This window comes from Rhinolophus ferrumequinum, chromosome 22 (genome assembly GCF_004115265.2).
Source record: "Rhinolophus ferrumequinum isolate MPI-CBG mRhiFer1 chromosome 22, mRhiFer1_v1.p, whole genome shotgun sequence".
Lineage (NCBI taxonomy): Eukaryota > Metazoa > Chordata > Mammalia > Chiroptera > Rhinolophidae > Rhinolophus > Rhinolophus ferrumequinum.
Genome location: NC_046305.1, coordinates 5,497,215 through 5,517,949, shown reverse-complemented (window position 1 = coordinate 5,517,949; position 20,735 = coordinate 5,497,215). Strand labels below are relative to the sequence as shown.

At 35.5% G+C, this 20,735-nt stretch overlaps 1 protein-coding gene across 1 annotated transcript in view; it reads right to left on the bottom strand.

Annotated features, from left to right (window-relative positions):
- Positions 1-20,735, bottom strand: part of DCAF6 (DDB1 and CUL4 associated factor 6) — a 72,387-nt gene that overhangs the window by 50,240 nt on the left and 1,412 nt on the right. The window contains 6 exon segments of the mRNA XM_033092231.1: positions 2,543-2,633; positions 2,635-2,755; positions 4,889-5,024; positions 7,268-7,381; positions 8,986-9,173; positions 13,282-13,341. Coding sequence (XP_032948122.1) covers positions 2,543-2,633; positions 2,635-2,755; positions 4,889-5,024; positions 7,268-7,381; positions 8,986-9,173; positions 13,282-13,341 — 710 coding nt within the window.

Genomic DNA, 20,735 nt, shown 5'->3' with positions numbered 1-20,735 from the left:
CATACGTTAAGCCTAGCATCTTCCCATCACCCTGCTCTCTCACTGAGTAAGCAAGTGAGGTGGCAGATCAATAGGAAAGATGCCGAGGAAACACTGTGCAGAGTAAACCCAAGCCCTAAGCTAGAAGCCTGCGTAAGCAAAGAGAAGTGGCTAGAGCAGAGGAGACAAAGCAGACTGCAGTGGAAGCCTAAGAACCAGATGTTACAAGTTCCTGAAGCCACTGTAAGGACCTCAGTTTGGCTCTGAGTGAAATGGGGAGCCACTTGGAGTGCTGATCAGAAGAGTCTTATAATCTGACTAAAATTCTAAAGGATCACTTGGGCTGCTGTGTAGCTAAAGGACTGTGGGGGGTGAGGCAGGGGGACCGGTTAGAAAGCTGCCAGAATAATCTAGAATAATGTTTGAGGCCTTGGACCAGGGTCGTAGTGTAGTCAGAGTGGTGAGTGGTACTACAGATTTGGGCTAGATATTTTAGGGACAAACTACAGGGGCCAGGAGAAAGAGATTGTATTCGACAAAGCAGTCCAATGAGGAGGTGGCGCAGGTGGGAAATGACAAAAAAATTAGAGGAAAAAGACAGTAAAAAGAAAAAAGGATGTAAAAATAAAGGAAATGAGAAGTAAAAAACAAACAAACAATTGAATATGACAAAAGAATATACTGAATAAAGGAAACATGAAATAAATTATTAGAAGAGATGAGGAAATAAAAAGAAGCCTCCACAAATTAAGAAAATGTAATGGAAACAAAAGAAAAAATCATACATTAAACTTTTACTCATACTTTAAAACCCTGCTCAAGCTTTTCTGATGTTCCCAATCAAAATCAATTATTCTCTCCTTTGGTCTACTTATATAGAACATAATTCTTCTGTATAATTGATCATTTTTAAGTTTCACATGTTTGTTTATTTATGTCTATACTTCTGCTAAACTGGGAGTTCCCAAGTGACAGGCCATGTCCTTGCCACAGTTGTCCTTGATTTCCTAAAGTTTAATATGGGACTTAGTGTATAGTAGGCACCCAATAAGTATTTGGTGAGTTAAGTTTGTCTGAACACTACTGTCAAGGATTTAGCATAAAACACTAAAAGAAAAGATGGTGGGATAAAGATAGAGACAGATTATTAAATTCTTCTTCTAATACACCTCTGAATTGTTTGGTTTATTACAATAAGCATGATTTATTTTTATAATTTTAATCAATTTTTAGAATTATTTTTCTCATTTTAGCTAATTCACCGAAGGATACTGAGAAAAAACACATTCAGAAAAAACCCCACACCACTGTTCATGACTCAGCCTCATTTACTCTGATTATATAAACATCTTTCCACTAAGTATTCTATGGTATAAAACCTAGTTGGCCCACTTAAAATGTTTCTGCATTTCCAACTCTTTCATTATGTAACAGTCACAAAGTTTGACTATAATCTTACTGAAGTATGTATCTCAAGAGGAAATTACACAGCAACGACAGAATGACAGAGCGGAGGCCATGTTTTCAATCAGACCAATAAACTCATAGCTTTCATTAATCATCATGCTCTTTGTGAATTTCCCAATTCACTTAAATACATTGTCACATTTTAAATCCCAAAATATATTTACAAAGTAATCTTTATTTTTTTCTTGATATTTTTTATAGCCCTCTAAATCTGTAATTTGAAGAAATGAATGTTGTTTAGCATCTTCTAGGAATTACAAAATCTTTGTTCTTTAGTACCTTTAAAATATGTCCAGGTATAGGAGTTGGGCCAATACCAAACAGTCACTAATGATTAATAAAAAGAAATGGTAAATTTCAAAAGACATATCAAAAGCCAAAGAGTAGAGTGATTAAACATAGGACATTATAAAATAAAAAAGCCAAAGTGAAAAACACGTCGGGGAAAGAAGCTAAACAGGTTAGAGCAAACATTTGGCTACTGCTGTGTACTGTCAAGGATACATTACTTCTGGTTTTTGTCTTTTATAACTCAAGTCTGTACGTCAGTGTGTGTGCATGTGTATACTTGAACATACCATTGCCTCACTCACTCACTCACTCACCTGTATTTTGTGAAATGTCCCTAGGGATAGTATCACACGCTCATATCTGTGAAAGGGGCAGATCGGGAGAGGAGGGACCGCTGTTCACATGGGAACAGCAAATGGTAACAGGTGAACCTCCTGCTGGTGCATGAACACAAACGTTTAGTCTCACGGCGTCTGCACATCCCGTTTTCTACCCTCGTAACTGCCTTTTCTGCAACTGGTAGAAGTGTCGATCTTTCCTGCTGCTGCTGCGCCTCCCCAAAGTTAGAGAAACATCTTGCTCTTAAATATTTTCTGTTTAAAACGATTTCACAGTGCTTTTTTTCTAGAGCCTTCCCCTTCATTATTTATGCACCCCTGTTCTTTCATGGATGCTTCAGGCCTTCTTTCCTAGACTGTCAATGCCTTGAGAATTAATTTTAATTTTTTAAGCCTTTCAGGACCCAGGAGTCACTGAATTAATGTTTTCTGAATTGAATAGAGAATATGCTTTTGAGTAAACTTACCTCTTCTCTTCTCTCTTCTGCAGAAGGAGTTCTAAGTTCTCGTGCTGTATCATCTTTTGGATCAAAAAGATATATTGTATCGAAAGAGAACTAACAGAATCTCTTGACCATCTTCACTGTAACACAGAGATGTCACCCTGCAGGACTTATTATTAAGATGAGAAGGGATAAAACGGGCAACCATTCCAGTAGTTCCTCGACCTGCATAATTCCCTAAGTAAGAAAAAAGCAAACTATTTAAAATTCATGTTTTTAAAGGAAAACATTTCAAAAAGTCTTAATCTAAATTATGAGATACATGATTTAATGTAGCAATGTAAATCCAAGCTATCACATTCTATGTCTAGAAGAGGCTCTTTTTTCAATAACCAGATTTTGTAACAAAATAAAAGGTAACACAGTAAAAAGGAAATATTATCTTCAAAAAAAATTTTCATGATTGTCTGAAATTCCAGATTACATAAATGTTTTCCTGGAAATATGAGTTATGTAATCAATTAAATAATTTATGACTATACTCACACTAAATAATCCTTCAAAAATTCTCCCCAAATTAATATAATTTCATAATATAAATAGGAAAGCTGATATTTATTAACATACTGGATAAAACAGGACAGTATCCTTTTAAAGCGATTTACTTTTTAGTTTATGTTCCTAAAAGATTTCTGACTGTCCTGAAATTTTCCTCTTACAAGATAACAGAGTGGGGAAACTATTCCAATTTTAATTAAGTTTGGAGGTCATCAATACAATACGACCTCGGGGGTGTGGGGAGGTACAACGGGCACTTTGTGTCCTGGGGGGCCAGGGATCCCACCAAGCTGTACAGTCCTGCACAATGTGATCTTGCCCTGCCCAAAATGTCACTGTGTCCCATCTGTTGAGAAACAATAATTAGGCCTATAATTGCATATCATATTAATACTGTTTCCCCTAAATGTGCATATCCAAATAGACAAGACTCCTGATAGTCCTAGTCCAAAAAATACAAAAAAAAAAAAATATCCTGCCTGGTCTTCCCGTTTCAATAATCGATATCCACTTTTAATGGACGTAAATTGACAATGAGATGGACATTGTGTTAGTTTCTGGCCAAGTCCACTTTTATTTTTCATAACATAACAATACGTGACTATATGTAAATCTATAAATAAAAGTGCACATGTAGTTGATGTCTGTGGTGTGTGTGCGTGTGTGCGCGTAAGGACCCCTGGCCTTCCCTTATTGAGAACCGTCTAACGGAAGTCAGCTCTGAGTGGGGAAGTGCAGAGGCGGTGTGGTGTGATCCCACAGAGGAGGCGGAGCTGGGAGCGGACTCCAACCCAGGACTGTGGCGTCATTTACCGGCACTGTAACGGGCTGCGCGGCGCGGCATAAACACACGCAATCCATGAACACACACCCAAGTCACTGTTCCGTCCTAGCTTTTCTCTCCACCCTGTTTACTATTATCCTCTTAATTAAAAAACTGGCAAAGAGAAATTAGGAAAGCCAAGTGTTGTGGACTAAATAATGTTCCCCCAAAATTCACATCCACTCAGCACGTCAGAATGTGAGCTTATCTGGAAACAGGGTCTTTGCAGATATAATCAGTAAGAAGAGGTCATCCTGGATGAGGGTGGGCCTTTATCCAGTATGAGTGACGTCCTCATCAGAACAGGGAAATGTGGACACAGACACACACGGGAGAAAGGCAGGTGCGTGTGGAAGCAGAAATTGAAGGATATGTGTAAAAGCCAAGGGATGGATGCTAAGGATTGCCAGTGGCCACCAGAAGGAAGCAGGAAGAGAGGCACAGAATCTCCAGCACAAAACAACTCTGCAACACCCTGATTTCAGATGTGTGGCCTCCAGAACTGTGAGAGAAGAAATTTATTTTAAGCCACTCAGTTGGAGGTAATTTGCTGTGACAACCCTAGGAAACCAATACAGTTGGCCCTTCATATCCACGGGTTTCAAATCTAGGGATTCAACAGGAAAACAGCATTTTTGTTGCATGGAATGTATACATGGTTCCAAGCCGTTTTATAAGGGACTTGAATGACCCTGCATTTTGGTATTCACGGGGGGTCTGGGAACCACCCTGCAGATACTGAGGGATGACTGTACAGTAACTGTTGTAACTTTTTAAACTGATAAACTGCAAAAGTATCACCCTGTAAAAGGACATAAAAAGTTGGTGAAATGTTATTTTTTTTTATCATACGTATTATTCAAATACACATCCTACTTACTGAATTTTATGGCAAATTAATGACATTTTAAAATTGCAAATGTCACCAAGATTTACTCTTTGAACTGCCAGAATCTTGTTTTCTTTACTATATATGTATATCTTTTTACCTGTAGCTCTCGTGCCCAGCATTCTCCGATCATAGATCCGCACCGAGCTGTCGGAACAACCCACAGCCAGGTAATAGGGAATCGGTGGACAGATCGCTACGGAAGTAGCAGCACGTCGGCAGTTAATTAAAATATCCTACAAAAATAACATAATACCAGTCACACAGAGCTCTACAGTAGAGATGATACTATATTTAAAACATTTTCCCTTCAATTAGAAGAAAATAACCTTTCTCCGAAATCCTAATTCAGGCAGTACGGTAAGACAATGAGGAGGGAGAAAACTACATGGTTTTTTTTTTTTTAATGTATTTTTCAGACTTCTATCAGTGTTTCTAACACATTCAGCTTACCTGAAAGCAAAATAAAAATACACTCCATCAATATTCCTCCTCAGCAGTTTATCACTGTAAGAAAATTCTGTTTTTCTTTACAGTTTGTTATACAACTCCAAAACTGACTTTTAATATAATATTGTATGTTTCCCTTATGAACCAATCAAAATATGAAAATACTAAATTTAATTAAAATAGAATTTTAAAAACAACCAATATTTGAGTAATGCAAAATACATTTTGAAGAGGAAAAGTAAAAATTGTTCCCAGATATAAAACTCAAACAACAAATTATGCTAGCTCAACAGCAGCTACAAAAAGCTGGTAATAATTCAAGAAACTCATTATTTATATTACCACAGTCTAAACCCTTTTCCACAACTAATTACATTTTAAGTAATGATATAATACAACTTGAATTAATTCTCAGAAATGCCTCCTAAATATCCCCATACTCATGAATAATGAACATCTTTAAAAATGTGGAAAACTCATACATTACCTATATAATGTGTCACCAAGTCACTAATTACATTAGAAGTACCTGGTATTTGGGGGCCACTGGACAGTAAAGATGGAGATATACTCTACCTTTGTCTACGATAAGTACTAATGATTATTTTATATGGTACCTCTATGGTATATAATATTTTAATTATAATTGTTGCTACTAAAATATAACAAAAATATTAGCTGATTTTAAACTTTTATCCTTTTCTTGGCTTGCAAATCTTTCTCCTTACCAGTTCAAAAACAAAGTACAAACATATAGACAAACTCTGTAAAAGACAGATTTTACTATAATATCAGTACTTATCTAATGCTATAGAAGCATTAGAAAATGCAATGGCTGTCAGCCCAAATACATAGCCTTAAGGCATTCTGTTAGTTTTATACCATTTTGTCTGTGACTAAAGCTCCTCTCTCTTCCCAGCACAGTCATGTTTTTAAATTACAACATTTTCATTTACTAACCTTACTTTCATGTTTATTTTTACAGGGTTTTGGTTATAAAAGTACAATTAAATCCTACTACATAAATATAGCTTAAAAGAATTTGGTGTAACAAATTTTAGTACCTACCATTTACTAAGAAAGAGATAAAGCAAATGCCGCTAATAAACAACCTGGTATTTGAATTATTTCTGCCTTTCAGTTCCATGCTTCCCTGGGGGGGAAGGGGGGGAGGAGGGGGGGTGGGTGGTGTGTGTGTGTGTGTAACATAAAAACTGACTCAAAATTGTACATTCACATTTTTTTAATTTGTTTTTTTTTTCCTTTTTCTTCTCTGTTTCAACATTAAAAATAATCCTCTCCCCCCAAGAATTTTAACAATAGTAACTTAACCTGATACTAGTAATTCTTCTTTTATGGAAGGGTTGGTAACTTTCAATAAAAATGTACTTAGCAATACTTTCTTACTTCATTTAGTACTTCAAATGATATGAGAAAAAAGCTATTGTCTCTAAATAATATTTTGGGGTCAGTTATCGAGGGTCATTATATGATTTCTCGGTCCTTTTCAAGTTTAAAATAGTACCTAAAATACAAAATTGATAGTGAATCATCATCCTTAGGACAAGTGAGCCAAATCTGAAAGAATATACTGATAGAACGGTATCTTATTATTCTTTTAAAAAGATAACATATAATTCTTGGTTTAAAGGTAAGGGTAAAAACAAAAAGAAGACACTAAACCTACATGCTTTCATCACTGCTATTGGTAAATCCAAATTATCTCCATGACTAAATAGGATATATTGATAAATGCTTCAAGTTTTTATAATGCTAGAGCATATACAGAAGAATTAAACACATTTCCATAAATACATTTGAAATGTACAATTAAAATATAAGTTCCCTAACTTCACTGTTAACATTTTAATTTAATTTTTTCATTACGAAACTATGCTTATTGAAGATTTTACAGAAACAAAATTTTTCAAATTTACCCATAATCTCATAAACCAGAGATAACTTACTGTTCAATTTTAATTATAATCTTAAAAATATCGCAACATTTATACAAAAATTTGATTCTTACATCTTTGCAATCTTCTTTTGTGCAGCTAGTTTTGATGCGTGTATCAAACCACCTAACAGTTCCATCTTCACCACAAGAGAGAAAAGTATATGGGTCATTGGGTACAGTCATAATCTGAAGATGAAAACAAAAGTCCAGCTAATGTTACTGAACATTTAAACAGATGGCTTTGAAAAACAGTGCTACTGTTTCATAAAATGACTAAGGCAAAAGCAATTAAACTATGTCTTTTAATTATTTATGACTTACCCATACCATGATTCAAAACAGTACAATACATACAGAAATATGCAAGAAGTAATTGTTGAATTAATGTGACTCATTACTTTGAAGTTTGAAATTAATGTACCTGCAGATATAAAGTTCTTTAAAATTATAAACTTCTAACAATTTTGATAAGAAAAATTCTCCTCTAGGAAACTTGTTCCAACTATTCAAAGCCTAATTTTTATGTTTTCTGGATGTGAATTATAAATGTATTATAAACATATTATAAAATTTTCTTCTCTGATAATGGTTAAGAAACTTTAAGATGCTGAATTAATGTAAGCACTCAAAACGACCTCTCAAAAAGCCATGTATGAGAAGCTCATAGCTAATATCTTAGTCAACAGTGAAAAACTGAAACTTTTCCCTCAAAGATCAGGAACAAGGTAAGAATACCCACTCGCATCACTTCTCTTCAATATGGTATTGGAAATTCTAGCTAGAGCAATCAGGCAACCAAAAATAAAAGGCGTCAAATTGGAAAGGAAGAAGTAAAATTATCCAGTAAGATGACATGATCTTATATGTAGAACACTCTCAAGATTACACGCACAAAAAACCATTAGAACTAATAAATGAATACAGTAATGCTGCAGGTTACAAAATCAACACAAAAATCAGGTGTGTTTATATATACTAACAATAAGCAATCTGAAAAGAAATTAAGAAAACCACCTCATTACAGTAGTATCCAAAAGAATAAAGTGCCTAGGAATAAATTTATTCAAGGAGGTGAAAGACTTGTACACTTAAAATACAAAAGATTACTGAAAGAAATTAAAGAAGCCACAAATGAAAACACATCCTGTGTTCATGAATTGGAAGACTTAATATTGTTAAAATATTGGGTTTAATGCAATTTCTATCAAAATACCAATGGCCTTTTTCACAGAATCAGAAAAAAACCACATCTTAAAATTCGTATGGAAACTCAAAGGACACAAAATAGCCAAAACAATCTGGAGAAAGAAAAACAAGCTGGAGGCCTCACACTTGCTGATTTCAAAGCATATTACAACACTACTGTATTTAAAACATCATGGTACCAACGTAAAGACAGACATAGAGACCAATAGAATGGCCATGACCTTATGCAAGACAGTATGAAGTGTTGAAGAGGTTAGAGCCCATAAAGAGCTCTGAAATACAAGAACAGAAGCATCTTTGAAAGCCGACATCCGTTTGCTTAGAGTATGGTTGCTCAAGCAATTACAAACCCTATTTCTGCAACTCACATCTTATTGCTTCACTTTATTCATAAGCTTATCAAGATCCATTTTCTCAAATGCTTTACTGAAATCTAGATATTCTGTCAACAATTTCTTTCTCTACACATACATTGTGTGTATATAAACATACACAAATCTACACATATGTTACGTACATACATCTACACACACACAAAACATATACATATATATTTCATACATACAACCAGAATACTACTGTACCTCATAAGTAGTTCCATAATGGCACGTAAATTGGCATTGTCTGTTGGTTTCTGCATCTTGCTCAACATTGGTATAAAATATCACTCCGTCTCCAGAGCAGGATACAATCTGCTTATCATTTGTGCACGGTAAGAACTTTGCACTAAATATATTTGCTCGGTTGCCCTGAACGAATTGTTGTCCAAAACCTAAAACACACAGAGGAAAGCAGTTCTTGGTAATTTATTATTTCCTAGAAAGAAACATTCATATTCAATACAATCATAGCCAGGAATAAATTCTCATTAAACATTCTCATCTCAATGAAAAATTACCATTTGATTCCAAAACTATTATAGTTAGAAAAAAAAGAAATCAGAATCACACAAATTTCTTTTTTTCCCTCTGAGATGTGAAGAAGATTGGACGGATAATTCCTTACTATTTTGGACGGATAATTCCTTACTATCAAGGCAGTTATCTGTTACTTTTAGGACAATTTTAAAAGTATTTAAATCAAGCATTTTTCAGTTGTTTTCAGTGGGAGAATTGGTCCAAATCAACTAGCCTGTAATCTTTGTAAAATAAAACTTCTCTTCTTTAGCTATTTGAGCTCTATGATATATATGACTAAGATATGATACCATAATAAGAAATACCTCTAATCTCTTAAATCTATATGTAATAAGTGTTTAGAAACTTTTATTTGCAATAAATTAATCTTATCATGAACTCACAGGATCTAAAAATAGAGTGAAAGTATAAGAACAAATTTGACTAAGATCAAAAATCTATTTTCCTACGTAATGAATCATCAGTGTTTTAAAATAAAAAATATTCCTATATGATACCAAATTTGGAACTATTAAAACTACTATGTGAAAAAGATATTGTTACACTCAAAATCTTAAAAAGTATTGTCTGATGAATCATTTCTCAAACTGGAAATGAGGAAGAGTGTAATCACTTTTCAAATACACATAATCTATTGGGAACCATGCACGAAAGCAAATGTCATTTTTTAAAAAAACAAGCAAAAAAAGAAGAAACATGATCTTTTAAAATTAGGCCACTGGACATTTTCACGAAAGAACTGAAAGCAGGGATTTTGAGAGATATCGGTACACCTATGTACATAGCAACATTATTCACAATAGCCAAAAGTGGAACAAACCGAGTGTCCACTGATCGATGAATGGATATGTACACAATGACATATTCTTCAGCTTTAATAAGGAGGCATATCCTGACACATGCTACAACAAGGATGAACCTGGAGAAAGCTGCCAGTCCCAACAGGACAAATACTGTATAAACACATATGAAGGTCATTAACACTGAATGCAAGGCCAACAGCACTAGTTGTACCTAGAACTTGATGCAGTCCCTAGAGCAGTCAAATTCATAGACACAGAAAGTAGCAAGGTGGTTGCCAGAGGCTGCAGGAAGAGGTGAAGGAGTTCCTGTTCAATGGGCACCGAGTTTCAGCTTTGCAAGATGAAGAGTTCTATTGCTAGCTAGGACGGAGGTGACGGTGGCACAACACGCTGAATGGATATAATATCACTGAACTGAACTCCGAAAAATGGTTAAGATGGTTAATTTTACGTTATGTGTATTTTACCACAATTTTTTTTAAAAAAGAGTAACGCTGTGTATCTTTTTTAAAAAAATCCATTGGTACCTAGATGGGTGTGTCGTATATTATAAGCGTTAAAATTCTGATAATGATGATCAAAAAGCATTCCACAACACATTATTTCAGGAAATTTCTCTATTGGAAGAAACAGGTTGTCCTAGAAATGATACAGCTAAGAGAAGTAGAATTAGAAAATATCAAGTTTCCCTCTGCTAACTCAGGATAATTAAGTAAAGCTATCTCTGAAATGAAATTATGACCTGTCTTTTAATAAAGGACAGTCTCAATATGATCCTTTTCTTAGGCTGAAGGATCACAAACATTTATTTAAATATCTTAACTGTTTGCAGAAAAACAATACATGAACAATTTGTTCTGTAAGACTGCAAATGTCAAATAAGACTGTTCATCCACCATGTTTTCACTGATATAAAAATAGTTGCATACTTCTGCATCTGAAGTCAGAGGAAGAGCCAATAAAAATCAGAACACAAACCTAATTAAAACTCAGCATGATATTTCAGCTTATTGGATTGAAGGTCATGAAGCATGTCACTAGAACCTAGGCACTGTTCGTAAACTGATAAAATCCAGTTTCTTAAGCTGCATGGCTAAAGATTAGATTCTGTGAGCATAAAAGAAAAAAAAAAAGAAATCCCATTGTCTTCCCTCCCCCCACCCAAAGAATAGTTTATTGAGATAATGTCACTTTGGGCAATTTTACCCACTTGGATAAAATGAAGCAATCTTAAATATTCTAGAGTCAAAAGACTGAAGGAAATTGTACATTTTCCTAAGGAAACTATGGGACCTGCCTATAATAACTTCCAAATTATTTAACAAACTTTAGCAAAATTAGAACATTCTATTACAAATGCCCACTCCATGATTATTTACAACTTCTTAATCTCTGGTTTTTCGATTTTCTTTTTTCTTATTAAATTACAGATTTTTAAAAACCACCTTACCTTTCTGTTGTAGGGATTACTAATTACTAACTTGGTGTCATCTGAGCCAGATAAAATATATTCTCCAGTCTCATTCCAACAGATTGTATTAACCTAAAAAGACAGCAAATAAGAAATTTAAGCAAACTGAACATAAAAACAAGTATGCCATCTTTTACTTTATTGATTCACAATTTATATCACTAATGAGGTTATGTCTATGGTAACATAGTATTAATATTTACCAGTTTACCTACTGAAAATATATACTGACTACCATTTATCAAATACAATGTTCTGAAATTTTACAATGAAATGTCTGTCTTTCTTAAGTTTAACTATTCAAATTTATTTTAATTAATTCATTGTATAGCCAGAGACATCAAACCAGGTCACCTAAAAAGGAATTAGAAAAACTTACTACAAAGCTACCCTAATCAGGGATATTTGGTACTGTCATGATCACAGACATACGCACCAATGGAATGGAATTGACAGTCCAGAAATAAACCCTTACACTTGTGCTCAAGTAATTTTTGATAAAGGTCCAAGACCATTCAATGGAGAAAGAGTAGTCTTCAACAAATGGTATTGGGACAACTGGATATATACACAAGCCAAAGAATGAATTTAGACCTGTACTTCACACTATCTATAAAAATTAACTGAAAATAATCAAACATCTAAATGTATAAGAGCCAAAACTATGTAACTCTTCGAAGGAAATATAGGTATAAATCTTCATGAAACTAAAACCACAATGAATTACTACTTCCCACCTACTAGGATGGCTACAATAATTAAAAACCAAAACAAACAGAAAAGAAGAGTTGGCGAAGATGTCAAGAAATTGGAGGCCTTAGGCACTGCTGGTAGGAATGTGAAATAGCGTTTCTCTCTGGAAAACAGTTTGGCAATACTTCCAAAACCGAAACAGTTACCCTGTGGCCCAGCAATTCCACAACACGGTACATATCCAAGAGAAGAGAAGACACACCACATAAAAACTTGGACACCAAAGTGCAGAGCTGCATTATTCATAACAGTCCAAAGGGGAAGCAACCAAATATCTTTCAGCAGATGAACGGATCAAATGTGACTGCCCATTTGCTCATAACAAAATATCCGCACAGTGAAATATTACTCGGCCATAAAAGGAAGCACTGACACATGCTGCAATGGGCATGAACCTTGGAAACATTAATGCTAAGTGAAAGAAGTCAGTCTGAAAGGCCACACAGTATACGGTTCCATGTGTAAAGAATGTCCAGAAGAGGCCTATCTCTAGAGACAGAAAGTAAGTGATGGCCCACAGCTAGGCGGAGAGGGAATGCGAGTGACTGATAAATGGTACAAACGTTCTTTCTCGGATGCTGAAAACATACTGGAATTAGATAGTGGTGACAGCTGTATGACATTATGAGTATATTTAAAAAACCACTGAATTGCAATTAAAATGGGTGAATTTTATGGTATGTAAAGTATACCTAAATTAAAAAAGAATTAGACCTCCACTTTTAGTCAAGATGGAGTAACGTGGACCATCTACACTTTAAAAAATGTCCTATTTACTTTTCTAAATTCGAAATTCACATTTTAATGTAAAACTTTATTCTCCCAATTTATTATAGCTAGTCACAATCTCTTCAGGAAGGATTGGGGCATTTCATGAAACATTTGAATACTTAGTTTTAAAGTCCTTCATGGTTGAAAATTAACTATTACTTACACAGCCATCATGCACATTCAGAGTTGCTTCAAGTTTTAATCTTTGGATAAATTCTCTTCTTCCTGTTTAAAAAGAAAGAACGAACTAATAAATCCTACAGTTTGTTGCTGAGAAAAGTGTAACACTGAAGTTAAGAGCCTAGGATCTGGCATGAGGGAGATTCAAACTCTAATTTCATCTCCATTTATAAGCGGAGTGCTGTCAGGCAAATGAACCTCCTCCTTAGCCCTAGTTTCCTCGTCATCAGAGTACCTACGTACCTGGTTATTGTAAGGATTAAGCCATTCAAGGACAGAAAGGGCTTAGCACAGTGTCTGGACCACAGTAAACACTCAAAGTTCCCCTTCATTCATCCACTCATCCAACAAATACATTGAGTACGCACTCCATTTCAAGTGGTATTCTAGGAGCTAGGAAGAGAGTGGTAACAAAACAGACGACGCCTGCCATCCAGTGAGGGAGGAAAGACAACAAACACTATGGCACTTGGTGAAAGTGCTGTATGAACAAACAAAGCAGAAAGGGGTAGGAGAGGACTGGAGGTGGAGAAGAGGGTTTTCAATTTTAAATGGGGTGGAAAATAGCATCTGTTAGATGCCACCTATATTTAAACACATCTCAATTTCAGAAATGTTAAAATATTTCAAAGCTCATTTTACAACGATGTAATGTAGCAGCAAAAAAAATCAAAGGAAGCTAAATGTCCATCAATAGAAGAACAGTTAAAATATTATAAAAATATTTCCTTCTTTGAAAAAGAGAAATGTTTCCCTTTAAGAAATGAATGATCATTACCAAAAATTGACCAAAAAGCTTCATGTTTATTCAGAAGCTGTAATGAAAGGAAGCTGAATATATGACAGAGTGATAATTAGCTAAGTAATCAGTCTGATGAGTTCTCATATAAAATTAAATTTGACTGTGCTGTCTCTATATTGTCACAGGGGCAGATTTCTGTTATGTTTTCTTGCCATTCAAAATAAAGGTCAAGATCTTCTTGAAGGCAAATTGTTTTCTTTCTCCTTGCTTATAACAGGCAAGATGGCTAAGTAGAGGATGAACATATGGGTTAAGAAAATAATTTTATTTTTGTGTGGGGGGAATGTTCTGTGGTTCCTAAACTTATTGGAATAAAAACCATTTACAGAAATTCATCTAGGTTGTACTTTAACTTTTCAAATCTGATTTTCAGTTTTAAAAAGATGTTGATAGTAAATAGATTAAAAAAAAATGTTTTATCTTTTCCTTTTGGCCAGTGGCAGGCCAGGCAATTCTACTGAGTTATAAATTAAGAGTTAAGAAACAAATATTCAAATTAACAGCATGACAACAACTAGAACTCATTGAAATGCAAATAAAGAGTACTAGAAACTTTTGTTTTCCATGCTTTTAAAATCTGGGTTTGAAAACATAGCTCTAGCCTTTTCTGTCCACAGGAAATAGTGGTGGGCTGCGACAGGGCAGCAGACAAAGGGAGTTCTTCCAGCAAGAGCTCACCTGTCAAGTGTGCACATAAACACGCTCTGAGACACCATAAGTAGAGAGCTTTTGAATGATATTTTTGAACATGACTTTGGAGGTCAAAATGGTTGTATCCCATACAAGGTACTTCTAGAAGAAACTAGTGTCAACATCCTCTACCCTTTAGTAACTAGATGCACTACCAATAAATGGGAGCTAAAGGCCACCATAAAGAACTGTCCTCTATGTTACAAAAAACTGAACCCCCTGAAATGAAAGTAGAAACAAACTCGTGCCTGTTATCAATAACTGTGAAGAGTCTGGCCTACTTGCAAGCTAACAGTGGTTACCTGCTGCCCTTTCATGGGGGCTGGCAGAAGACACAAGACTCCCAGGAGAGAAGCAAAGGATTTTACTACTCGTGGCTCAGCAAGTGGATGCGCTTCAGGTTCTCACTGGTCCTCTGGTGCCCCGTTCCCACAACGCAATGGCCTGGGTGCGATGCTGTACAAGCAGTGGGTCTGAATCACAGCGGGGGAGCCCTGAACTGCGGAAACCCAAAGCTCGTATCAAGCAACCCTGCCTGACCTGGGTCCCAAAGGGAGGCATTATTATACTGGACAGTAAATAAATCTGCCCTCCGCCCTGAAGAAGAAACTTTATCTTCCAAGGCTGGGCACTATATTCTTAAAAATATAGTCCAGAACAAAGCAGCCAGTGCCTCTGCTCACAAGATGTACAGATGCCAAAGAGCCATGGAGAACTGCCTCCCCACAATGACACACTTGTTATGGGTGAATTTACCTACCACTGAGACTTCCTACTCAAGTCTTTCTGCAACCCAAGCTGTACCTTATAATTCCATCTCTACTTCGCCTTTCTATTCTGTATGAATAGATTATAACCTCCATATTAAGAGGAATACTCTTTTGTTCACCCAGGTATGCCGAGTGCCTTGAACAATGTCTCGCACAAAGCAGGCATTCAACGGACACTGGCTGAATCAGTGAGTCAATGCATGGGATCACAACACCCACTCTGTCCTGTGATGTGCTTCACTCAGTAACACAGGGTGAACGTCTTTCAGGGACAATCTAGGGCCATGGCCCATTTATTAAACAGCTCTGTAACGTATTTATTCATATACGTACCTGTCTCTCACTAGACAGAGGCATAGGACAAGAAAGATCAGAACTGGGTTGAAGTATCTCACTTGGAACATACTACACACACACTGGGCGAAACCTCACTTCTCAGAGCCTTCGTTTCCACACTGGTAAAAGTTTTACATTTGATGGGATTTGATACCATTCGCTTGACAGTTTCACTGTCAAGGGTAAAGTAATTTGCACACGCAAAACTCATAGATGTGCCTGATGCACTACAGACACTTACGATCAGTTGTCTCCCTTTGTACATGTGGGATGGGTTTAAATTAACAATGTCTGAGAAGACAGGAAGTGATTAAAAAATGACTTCACTGAAGGAGTTGAGGAACTTCACTGGTGAAGAGGAAAGAGTAAGATGCAGAGAGGAAGCACCGTAACACAACTTTTCCCTTTGCTTCATGGTGTGGTCCTTTGAGCTACTTCTCTTGACTGCCGCATGTCCCATCATCTACATCTGCTGCTTTCCCTAGCTCATGGTCAGGTCTTCCTTTTCCTGCGTGGTCCCTTTGGCCCCTCCTCTTCAATGGGTTTGTTCTCAGAAATCATGGTCATCAGTGAATCCAATGGTCTCTTTCAAGACACATTTTTCATAACCATATAGTATGACCTGTCACTACTGACTGACTGTCTCCCTGAAGTAATCATCTTTAGCTCTCATGGCATCTTACCAGATAACCAGGGGAACTGAAAACCAAAGGATGACAGAAGTCCAAGGACAGACAGAACACAGACATATAGGGATAAATATACAAAATGTGATAATAGCATTTGTAAACTGAAAAGTAATGAAACTATAAAATACTGCTGAGAAAAAAAATGAAAGAACACCTAAAAATATAGAGAGAAAAACCATGATCTTGGACTGGAAGATTCAATACTGTAAAGACATCAGTTCTCCCAATCGTAACATATAAACTCAACATGACACCAACCAAAACCCCAGCAGTCTTTATTGCAGAAACTGAGAAGCAGATTCTAAAATTTATATGGAAATCAAAAGGACCCAGAATAACCAAAATAATTTTGGGGAAAAAAGAACCAAGTTCAAAATATCACGCTGGCTGATTTCAATCCTCACTATAAAGACAGGAACTATTGGCACAGACACCAAGATCAATGGAACACGGTGAGGAATTTGACTTATACATACTATAGGATTAACTGATTGTCAACTAGGGGGAAGGGATAGTCTTCACAAATGGTGATGGACCAACTGCACATTCATATGCAAAGAAATGAAACTTGACCTTTACCTCATAGCATAATTAACTCAAAATTGTTCATAGACCTAAATGTACAAGTTAAAAATAGAAAACTTCTAGAAAAAGCACAGAAATCATTGTGATCTTGGATTAGGTCAAGATACTTGAATGGTACACAAAAAGCACGAATTACAAAAGACCCTACGGCAAAAATAGAAGACAAGACATAAAGTGGGAGAAAATATTTGCAAAATACATATCTGATTAAGGACTTCTATCAAGAATATATAAAGAATTCTTACAACATTAAGAAGATAAATCTGAACATTTAACCAAATCATATGGATGGCCATGAAAAGATACATAACATCACTAATCATTAGCATTGAATCAAATGCAAATTAAAAAATAAAACACCTCTACATACCTACTAGAAAGGCTAAAATTAGGGAGATTCACAATGTCAAGTTCTGATGAGAATGTGAAACAACTGGACGCTCAAACACGGCTGGAGGGAATGCAGTCTGGTATAATTATTTTGGAAAAAAGTAATATATATATAGTTTAAAGTGTTTCTTTAAAGTTAAACACTGTTATACGACTCAGCAATCCCACTGTAGGTATTTATCCAAGAAATGAGGATTTAAAAGTGTCCTACTCTAGTTATATTTTTCCAAGATGTATATAAAAAGTTTTGTTATTTATATCTTCCTTCCTAGCCAACAGCACTGTTTAAAAAAACATTTTTTAATCTGCTCTAAGTACTGGGGAAGTCCAGCCACCCTAACCTTGGAGTCAATGACGTTCAATTACAGTTACAATAAATACACACCACGTCGTACAGTTTTGCAAACCTCAAGCCAAGATCCATTAACGGACACTCTCCTGGGTCAACACCAACATTTTTCACCATACAGAACAGAAATCAGAGTGCACCCCATCTGGTAAGGCTAAATCCCATTTGGAGTGTCTTTTCTTCTAGTTGTGTGTGTGGATCACAAGTTGCCATGTGTCTATATTTTTCTGTGGATTGTGGTCAACACGTGTGAAAAGCACTGACCTAAATAAAACATACCTGCTATTAAGTTCTGTGCTACCAGAAGCTCCTATCTCTTCTAACTAAGCACGTTCATCTTACACCAGGGAGGGATGAAATCCACAGTGGAGCGATCCTATTCTGTTAGCAGTTGCGGTGATTGATAATATGCCTTTGGTGTCTTAGTTTCAAGAATTATCAGCATATTCTATTTCATATGTTTTTCATATATGACTGATTTTCATGACTAAAATCAGACATCTTTCAATTTTCACTGAAATTTCAAGACTAAAGAAACAAAAGGCAAATTCCTACTAACTTTTCCCCAGCAGCTGACAAGGAGGCAAAAGTCAGAAATTTACTGATCCACATTTAATATACTGTAACTTGGCAACACATTATGAAGAATTTGGTGAATCTTAATGTAGATGTATTCAAGATGTGCCCAAAAGAGTAATCTAAGTGCAAAATTATCCATCTCAATACATACTGACTTTAACAAATTCAGACATTGACTTCCTAATCCCCTCACAAAAAGTTTTCCATCTCCTGCTGTCACTGGCTGAGGGCTATAGTCTGAATGTTTGGGTCCTCCCACCAAATTCCTCTGTTGAAATCCTGACCTCCAAGGTGATGGGCTCAGGAGATGGGATCTTTGGGAGGTGACTGGAATTGGAATAGGGCTTTTATGAGAGACCCCAGAGAATCAGCTAGCCCTTTAAGCCATATGAGGTTAAGTGAAAAGACAGTTATGCAGCCGGAAACAGGCCTCACAAAACACAGAATCAATCTGACCGTGTGGGCAGCCTGGGCAGCCTGTTCTCAGTCTTCCAGCCTCCAAATTCGTTACAAAATACATTTCTTTTGTTTATAAGCCACCCAGTTTATGGCATTTTGTTATAGTAGCTCAAACTGACCAAGACACTGCCTAACCGTAATTTAAACATTTTAAACATTTATACATAGTAGCAAACGACTTCCTCAAACACTTTCTTAAAATTACTTTTGTCAATTATCATCTTGTAATTTGGAGGGGTTAGAAAGTGTCAAGTTGTAGGCAAGTCTGTCTAAAATGACAGAAATATGAATACAATGAGGAAATGTACGAGTTTCTTTTCATAAGCAATGTGTATCTTTATAACACTGTATGTATGCACTAAAATATGTGTGGCTAATAAGCTATTATAATAGCCACCTAATCATCAAAGCACTAATTTATACCAGTAGTTCGAGAAACTCAGAAAAATTTAAAACCTTTATGTGTCTCTAACTCTGGACTTGACAATTAACATTTAAAAAATAAATCCTACCTACACTGAAATTTACATCAGGCTCATAAAGATGACAATCCCTGTTTGGCCTACTATCTGAATCCATGCCAGATCAAAACAACACTCCACTTGTTCAGGTCAATATGGTGAATTTGGGTAAGTAAACACATATCTTTTCTCCTAAATAACATGTGACAAATTGTTTATCTTCATTCCCACAATATAAAAGGATGTTTTGTGAACTGTAATTTTCTTTTATAAGAGGAAACGAGATAATTAACCAAATTTAAATAAAATCAACTACAAAGCTTAACTAACACTATTGCAAAGACACATTCTATGATGAAATAATTTGAAATGTAAAGGTCACAAGAAAAATCTATCAATTTGTTCTGTTCAGTTTTACTGTTATTTAGCAGTAATTCATCATCAGAAATATAAACAATGGAAATAAATTAGAAAAATAATTAACCTACAATACTGTAGATAAGCAATCAAAATGTTTAAATGCTGAAGTCTCAAGAAAAAGAAATTACTTTCTGAAACCCTTCGACTTGGGCTTTTAAAAAGGAAGCCTTTATAAGAGTACTTCAAAATATTAATATCATTTTTTTAAATCTCATTAATTCAGGGACTACTAATTTGGATTTTGCTCTTTCCTGAATGCTAACCCAAGATTAGCATTGTAGTATAGAAGAGTTGGATAAACTAATGGTGTAAAGGTTATAAAAGCCAAGAAATTACAAGGTCTTTTCAAATACTTAGAAAACCACTTTAAAGGAAGCTGTTCCAAAAATGTGTTAATTATAAATGTGTTATAATTAGCACATTTCAAATATTAAGATAAGGAACTGTATGTATATACATATATTTGAAATTCTATCACTTAAGACTTTCTACTGAAGTCAGTGGACTCCTATTCTTCAGTTTTCCACAACCCAGTAGAAACTCCACCCCATTAGCAGTTAGAGTAGGAAGGGAAAAAGAAAATGTTGGATTTTAATTGACTCTATCACAGACACAGCTGAATTAACAACTGAACCAGAAAAAACATTAATATATATACCCATGTTTCCAAAGAATAAATAGTTCTATTTTTACTGCCATGGAAAGATCTCCAAGAGGTAGTGTAGAAAAAGCAAGTTGCAAAACAATGTTTACATTATGACACCATATATGTAGGTCTCTCACACTCTCTCTCTCACACACACACACACACACACACACTATGGCATTTCTATATGTACATATGTGCTTGTAAGAATGCAAAGAAAAATTGACGAATATTCAGGAAACAAATAACTTACTGGGCATGTG